We start from the raw sequence: 8,022 nt of genomic DNA, 5'->3' as shown, positions 1-8,022 counted from the left end.
CTGGGTTCCTCAAGGGGCTGCCTCTGGGTGATCTCTCCTGGCAGAGCTCACCTTCTCTGCAAATTCCATCCCATCACCGAATTATCTCTCTGCTCAGTGATCTAATCCTCTTTGCCAGATCAGCCTTCAAGCCCCTTTCCAGGGCTCCTTTCCAGCACGGTCACACTGCTCCCTGCTCAGGAACCAGCTCTGGGCTTTGTTTTCCTCCTGCTCCAGCAGCAGCTCCCAGCTGGGCTTCTCCCAGCCCTGCCCTGCTGTCCCCAGATGTCACCCTGGGGCCATTTCAGGCCAACTCTTATGAGCTCATCCGTGTCCGGCTGGTGTCTGGGAGGAAAGTTTGCTGCCAGTGATGTCCTGTGTCAGGGCACACGGTGTGGTTTCAGCCCAGCTCCAAAGGGTACAAACCACCGGGGAGATGGGGACACTGGGGATGACCCAGGCTGGACCCTGAGGGAGAGACGCCTGTAGGGAAAGCACCAAAAAAGAGGCATGGAGCATAAAAGAATTGGGATGGAGGGCAGCGGTGGGAAGCTAGGGAGTGAGGAAGTGATCAAGGAGGGACCAAAACCCACAATTAAACCAGATTTAACTGGCAGCAGTTGAAAGCCTCATGCTGAGCCAGTCCAATTCTGCCCAAACCTAGCAAAAAGTGGGAAGTTCTCATCCAGCAGCTGCTTTACCTGGAAAGATGTGTCAGGGGGTTTTGGTGAGCACTGGGCACTTCTCCTGTGACCAAACCTGGAGTATCTGTGTCAGTTCATTGGCTCTGAGCCACAGCTCCCTTCCCGTTCCACCTTCCATGCCCCACTGACCCATCACGAGGCACAAATCCCAGGATCATGATCATTATTTTATTACTTCCAGTCTCACGTGCTTCCCTTCCCATCTGGAGCGGACTTTCATCCTGTTCCCGAGCTTTTACCAGCAGACAGAAGGACTTTGTTGCTGCTGGAGGAGTGTGAGCTTGTGCCATGGATGCCTTGGGGCAGTGGGGGAGAGCAGCACCCAAACACTGGGAATACTGGGAGGCTGGGGTCCTGCTGCTCCCAGGGATGACTCTGGAAGCCCTGGAGAGCCTGCTGCTCTCAGACAGCTCTGGGGCTGCAGGTGGAGGTGGGCTTTGGCGGGGGGCTGCAGGTGGAGGTGGGCTTTGGCAGGGGTCAGTGATCCTGGTGGGATCAAGCAGCCACGGGAGCTGCTGGTACCGTGGGAGCTGCTGGTGCCGCCTGTTTTGGGGTTATCTTGACTTCTCTCCTGGCCACACCAGCTCTTGGGGAACTCCCTTCATGGCCAGGGACCAGCACTGGACATGATGGTGGAAGGGGGTGCGTTTTTTTGGTGGGGGTGAGGTCCAACTCAATCTGGGAGTGGGAACGGCGTCGTCCTGGATGAAATCCCTCAGCCTGGCGTAGAGACGGGTCTGCTGCAGGTGTGTGACAGCTGAGAGCGAGGTGGGGGTGATGTGCTGGGAGCAGGGCGCCCTGCTGGTGGCATGGCAGGCTCTAGTCTCCCTTCTTGGAGCTGGTGGCCTGCAGGCGCATCTTCAGCCACGCCGCGTCCGCGTAGAGGTTGCGCTTGAGGATGGTGCTGGCGCAGATGATGGCTCCTTGCAGGGCTCCCATGAAACCCCCCAGGCACAAATCCTGCCCTGAAAGGAGGGAGCAGCAGATGAGCAGCCCTGTGAGCAGCCCTCACTCCTCACTCCACCCCAGCCAACCATCAGTGGTGGTTTGGGCATCACCTTCCAGATGCCCCCACACCATCCCCAGGGTCTGAACCCACACACCCTGCCCTGTCTGACCTTCCTTGTCTCCAGCAGGATCTCCTCATCCTGCCCCACCTTCCCCAGATGGGAACTCTCCATTCTACACCGGGCAAGGAGACAACCTCCCAGAGCTGGGGGAGCACAGCCCTTCCCTCCTCCCCTGGCACCGTGGAACTCTGCTTTTCCAGGCGTTATCCCGCTGCTCCCAGCGGCTCTTCCCCTTATTCCGCTTCAGGATTGGAGGTTTTCTCCGCCCACATCCCGCTCCCCGGGGCTGGCCTCGAGTGAGGACACCGGTGGCCCCGTCACCTGTCAGGTAGAGGTTGGGCACGGCCGTGTCTGCCCGCACGGTGGCAATGGCCTCGGCCTGCAGGCGGGGGATGCCGTGGTCGGTGCCGTAGAGCTCCCCGTGGGGACTGGCGATGTAGTGCTGGTTGGTGAGGGGAGTCCCACCCGAGAGGTACTCGATCTGCGGGGGGACAGGGGGTCTGCAGGAGCCTGGCTGTGGGGTACGGTCTGGGATGGGTTTCCTGGCAGACCCTGGCATGGTGGTTCTGGCCAGGTTTCGTCCCAGGATGGTTCTGGAGGATCATCCTGGGATGGGCATGCAGGTCTGCCCAGGTTGGATGGGGATTGGAGCAACCTGGTCTGGTGGAAGGTGTCCCTGCTCACGATGGGGTGGAGCTGGATGAGCTTTTCCAACCCAAACCATTCCATGACTCCGTTGGGTAGGTAGAGGCAGCTGGAGGACCCCTGAACCCCGTGTTTCCTTACCCGGCCCTCGATGCGAGGGTAGAGCTTGGAGACAGTCTGCATGATGGCATCCACAAAAGTCTTCTTCAGGTCCTCATAGTCGTCCCCCCGCTTGTGGACCTGCTTGTCCTTCCACTCCTCGAACCACTCGTACCTGGCGAAGGTGACGATGGCCAGTGTGGATTTACCTGCAGGAGAACAAGGCTGGGGTGCTTGTCCCTGTGCCCACCCTCATCCCACCCTGTCGCTGCCCCAAACCCGGGGGATGTCCCCAGATCCTTGGGGTTCCGTGTCCTTCATCCAGGCATCCCAAAGGGTGCATTCCATGAGCCCCATGCTCAGCAGCTTTGACCAGGGATAGCTGAGTAGAAACTCCTTGTTTGGGATCACCAAACCCCAACAGGAGTTTTGAAGCCCCTCACAAGCATTTGTGGTGCCAGCCTCACCTGGGTGCCTCATTTCCCAGGTGGGGTCCTTGGCTGATGGCGAGGTGACAAAGAGCAAAGGGATGTTGTTGGCAGCTTCTTCTCTGGACGAGGCCAGGTAGCGCTTCATCCTGCATGAGAGGGAAGGGCTGAGCTGGGCTTCAGGGCACCTTCCCCCGAAAATCCTTACGACCAAACCCCCACTTTCCGAGTCACTGCCCAGGAATTCATCTCCTTATGCTCAGCGAAGCACATCCAAGGTGAAGGCAAACCTACATTCCATCCAGGTCGTTCCCTGGGAACATGAAGTAGTTGGTGGGCTGCAGCCCCAGCTCTTCCCTGGAGCCGCTGAGGCCGACGAAGACGGTGAAACCCGCCTCACCATGGCTCACCGTGCGGAGCTGGGCCTGGATCTCTGCGGCGTGGAGGGGAAAAGGGAATTAGTCTGTTCTGGGGGAAATCGGGCTTTTCTAGGATCCTCGGCTACAGAGAAGTAGTTTCTCCAATCCTGGTCCTTTCCCACCAAAGCCTGACCCTTCCCACCCACACAAACCATCCCCTTTCCACCTGACTGTGCCCCTTCCCAAGCACCTCTGTCCCCTTCCCCCCATCCTTGCCCCTTCCAGAAGGTTTTCTGGCAATCCGACTTTAAGCAGAATTTCCACCAACTCCCACGAATATTTCGGGGCCTTGCACTGTGTATTTTAGGGAATCCTCGCACCAAACCAGGACTTTGCAAACTACAGCCAATTTGGGCCAATTAATTTAACCCCCCCCCTGAAGAAACGAGCGGCCCAGGGCTGGGTTTTGAGCGCCGTGGCACAGCAGCGACAGGGCGTTTGCCGGTTTTAATTGGCAAATCGGCTTTTAATTGGGATTAATGCCGTAATCCCGGCGGAGCCCGGCGCTGACGCCGCACCCGGCAGAGCCCGCGCCTCCGCCGGCAGCAGCCTCTCGTAGGTGTTGAAGATCCCGGCGTCCGAAATGATCACGGGAGCCAAGATATCCACCGAATCTTGGCCTTTTTTGACGCTCACACCTGGGAGGGGGAACCCAGAGGGGGGAGGATGAGGTGCTGGGGAAAGGATCCCCACTCTGGGAGCAGCCCCGTGGCCCAGGTGCTCACCGCAGGCTCTGCCCTGCGCGTCCAGCAGGATCCTCTGCACCGGCGCCTTCCCAAGCACGTCGCCTCCAGCCTGGCGGATCACGGGGATGGTGTGGAAGGCGATTTCCCCCGCCCCGCCCTTGGGGTACCAGGCGCCGTGGAGGAAGTGGTTCACCAGGATGCTGTGCATGGAGAAGCTGGCCTTGGAGGGGAGCACACCTGGGAAGAGGGGCGGCCGAGGAGGGTTTGGGCAAATCATGAGTTTGGAGCTTATCCTAAATATTTTAGCATGAGGAACACCCTGGGTGTGACAGTGAGAGGAAGGTGAGGAACCTGGAGGAGCAGGGAGGACATCAGGTGTGGGCGTCCCCATGGCAAGGCCGTGGTCACCAACCTGACCAAGGCATGGGGGGCTGCGAGCACAGCCCAGGAGAGGGGGTGGAGGGAAAGGGGAGCTCTGGAACATTCCCTTGTACAGGAATTATGTCACCCCATGGGGAAGATGAAGAACGGAGGGAAAGAGATGGAGATGAGCAATGGGGACATGTCACCTGCCAGTGACTCGGGGACAAGGATGCTGGCAAAGCATCCCTGCGATGAACATCCCTGCAAACCTTCCGAAAGCACGCAGAAAAGGGGGTTCTTACCTTTTTTCTGTTTCTAAAGGGTTTAAGGTCATCCCAGGGCCTCCTGGTCACCTACCATAGGTGGGGAAGATGTAGCTGAGGACAGCCCGGAGCTCAGGGTTGGGGGTGAGGCCATCCACCACCTCCTTGAGGCTGCGTGAGGCCAGGTGGCAGAAGGAGCAGAGGCGTGGGAGCAGCCCAGAGCGGATCAGGAGCCCGGCCAGGAACCTCGGGAGCATCTTCAGGATCCCCAGCAGCACAACCCCACGGCCGGCGCTCTGCAGGGAGAGCTGGGGGTCAGACACATCCCAGAGATGCTCCAAAGTGCTTTTTCCCCTTAAATTCACTGCTAGGCAGCCTGGGGAGGCGTGGGCAAGGGGAGTATTGGCTCCCTCAAAATCCTTCCCTCAAAAACCTCCTTTAAGAAAAGCTTCTGCGAAGAAAGATTCCCCACCGAAACTCGTCCAGAAAGGTCCACCCAAAAACTTCCCCAAAAAGTTACCTCTGAAAAAAATGGTTCTTCAGAAAAACTTCCTTCAAGAACTCTGCCCCAACTCCTTAAAGAACTTCTTCTTTAAAGAAATCTCCCCCAAAACATCCGTGACACTGCATTTTTGAGGCAGAAAGGGGCGATTTTGCACGTGTTTCCCAACGCTTTTGGGGTGCTGCCGTTATTCCCTGGGGTGCCCAGCATCCAGGTGCCGGGGGGCTCCCCTGGTTGTGCGACCCCCCCAGATCCAGACTGCCCCGGTGTTATCCCACCTTCACCAGGCGCTGGAACTCATCGATGGCCGCCGCCTCCCCGGGGAACTGCTCCTTCAGCCTCCGGAAATATTCCCTCTTCCCAGAATGGATGTGGAAGGTCTTGCCAGCACCCTGGGGGTCCCCCAAAACCACGGCATCGTAGATGGCCGGGAGCGGGGCCCACTGCAGCTGCCCATCCGTCAGCTGGTCCACCAGGAACCTCATCAGGGAGCCCTCCTGCAGCTGCCCCACATAGTGGATCCCTAAAACACATTTTTTCCCTTTATTTTCCTCTTTTTTCCCTTCTTTTCACTTTTTTTCCTTATTTGCATCTTCCCACCCCAGGATGAACAAACCCACCTCTTATTTATCCATCCCCACCCTATCAGCTCCACGTTGAAGGGAAAATGTGGGATACACCTGCCTCCCAGCTGGGGTGACTAGCACTGACCACAGTGTTTTTAGCTGGCAATTTTGGAGTTTTGTTACACTTGGCTATCCATCTCTGCTGTAAATAATCAATCCCGGAGATTCGGGGACACACAGAGCCGGACTTTGCCTTGACACAAGATGCGTCCTGAGGTGACATCCCCCGTGCAGGGCTGGATATGGGGAATTTGGGGGGTTTGGTATCCTACACCCAGCGGGTTTTGGGGCGAAGAGCAGGAAGATGGTTTGTGTAGCAGAGGTGCGTGCAGGGGAGCCCTCGGCCGTGACTCCCACCCCGTCCCTCGGACCCGGGGGGGTTCGGGGCCCGGGTCGCACCGGTGTCGAACTCGAAGCCCCTCTCGGTGAAGGTGTGGCAGCAGCCCCCCAGCTTGCCGTGCCGCTCCAGCACCAGCACACGCCAGCCCGCCTTGGCCAGCAGCGCCGCGGCCGCCAGGCCCCCGATGCCGCTGCCCACCACGACGGCATCGAGCCGCGGGGGCACCTTCTCCGCCGAGAACACTGCGGGGAAACGGCGGCGTCACCGGGGCACCCCCAGCACGGGGCACCCCCGGAACCGCGCCGGGCCGCGGCTGGCACCGCGGGGTGACACTGCGGGGGACAATGCCACCCCGGGGGGGTCTGTGCCAGCCCGGGGGGGTCTGTGCCACCCCGGAGGGGTCTGTGCCACCCCGGGGGGATGCCAGCCCGGGGGGTTGATGCCAGCCCGGGGAGTTGATGCCAGCCCGGGCGGTGCTGTCCCGGGGGGTTGATGCCAGCCCGGGGGGATGATGCCACCCCGGGGGGGATTGATGCCAGCCCGGGGATTGATGCCAGCCCGGCCGGTGCTGTCCCGGGGGGTTGATGCCAGCCCGGGGATTGATGCCAGCCCGGCCGGTGCTGTCCCGGGGGGTTGATGCCAGCCCGGGGGGATGATGCCAGCCCGGGGGATACCAGCCCGGGGGATTGATGCCAGCCCGGGGGGTTAATGCCAGCCCGGGCGGTGCTGTCCCGGGGGATGATGCACCCTGCGGTGATGCTGTCCTGGGGCGATGGCACGCCGAGCTGGCGATGCCACCCCGGCTCCAATCCCGCCGCGGGGCTGGTGGCCCCGGGGGTCCCGTACCTGTCTTAACGACGGCCCTGCGCACAGCCTTGTCGGTGACCAGCGGGGCGGGCGGGCGGCGGCTGTCGGTGGCGAAGGGGTTGCGGCTGCCCGAGACCCGGGGGAGCATGAGGGAGAGGAGGACGAGGAGGAGGAGGAGAAGGGGGGCGAGAAAGAACAGCGCCTGCAGCCACATGGTGCTGCGGGAGCCCCGCTCTGCCCCGCGGAACCGGGAACAGCGGCGGGGACGGCAGGAACGGGAGCAGCGGGCACGGGGCGGGGGGACCGCGGGGAGGAGCGGGGGCGGGCACTGGGAGCTGGGACTGGGAAGTGGCATCGGGCACTGGGAGCTGGGACTGGGAGCTGGGACCGGGAAGTGGCATTGGGCACTGGGAGCTGGGACGAGGAGTTTGAGACCGGGAAGTGGCATTGGGCACTGGGAGCTGGGACTGGGAGATTGGGACTGGGAAGTGGCATTGGGCACTGGGAGCTGGGACTGGGAGATTGGGACTGGGAAGTGGCATCGGGCACTGGGAGCTGGGACTGGGAGCTGGGACCGGGAAGTGGCATTGGGCACTGGGAGCTGGGACTGGGAGATTGGGACTGGGAAGTGGCATTGGGCACTGGGAGCTGGGACGAGGAGTTTGAGACCGGGAAGTGGCATCGGGCACTGGGAGCTGGGACTGGGAGTTTGGGACTGGGAAGTGGCATTGGGCACTGGGAGCTGGGACTGGGAGCTGGGACTGGGAAGTGGCATTGGGCACTGGGAGCTGGCACTGGGAGTTTGGGACTGGGAAGTGGCATTGGGCACTGGGAGCTGGGACTGGGAAGTGGCATTGGGCACTGGGAGCTGGGACTGGGAGCTGGGACTGGGAAGTGGCATTGGGCACTGGGAGCTGGCACTGGGAGTTTGGGACTGGGAAGTGGCATTGGGCACTGGGAGCTGGGACTGGGAAGTGGCATTGGGCACTGGGAGCTGGGACTGGGAGCTGGGACTGGGAAGTGGCATTGGGCACTGGGACTGGGAAGTGAGAGCTGACAATGGGCACCATGAGCTGGCACTGGGACCTGGC

The 8,022-nt window shown here is 61.0% G+C and overlaps 1 protein-coding gene across 3 annotated transcripts; it reads right to left on the bottom strand.

Moving 5' to 3' along the window:
* Positions 1-837: 837 nt before the first annotated feature.
* RETSAT (retinol saturase) lies at positions 838-7,224 on the bottom strand. 3 transcript variants are annotated; one of them, XM_021544828.3, is made up of 11 exons: positions 6,971-7,224; positions 6,184-6,366; positions 5,437-5,681; positions 4,751-4,952; positions 4,070-4,267; positions 3,863-3,982; positions 3,220-3,358; positions 2,965-3,074; positions 2,540-2,706; positions 2,075-2,234; positions 838-1,648 (listed from the first exon to the last, which is right to left on the bottom strand). In XM_021544828.3, exons 1-11 carry the CDS (start codon positions 7,143-7,145, stop codon positions 1,503-1,505), a joined length of 1,845 nt encoding a protein of 614 aa, XP_021400503.2. In that variant the 5' UTR covers positions 7,146-7,224; the 3' UTR covers positions 838-1,502. The 3 variants fall into 3 exon arrangements, with proteins under 3 accessions (XP_021400503.2, XP_021400506.2, XP_021400504.2); XM_021544831.3 differs by lacking the exon at positions 2,075-2,234; XM_021544829.3 differs by lacking the exon at positions 6,184-6,366.
* Between the last annotated feature and the right edge of the window lie 798 nt (positions 7,225-8,022).

The sequence above is a fragment of the Lonchura striata genome, chromosome 32 (genome assembly GCF_046129695.1).
Source record: "Lonchura striata isolate bLonStr1 chromosome 32, bLonStr1.mat, whole genome shotgun sequence".
NCBI lineage: Eukaryota > Metazoa > Chordata > Aves > Passeriformes > Estrildidae > Lonchura > Lonchura striata.
The sequence above is the reverse complement of the archived record's forward strand: the minus strand, read 5'-3'. Positions and strand labels throughout refer to the sequence as shown.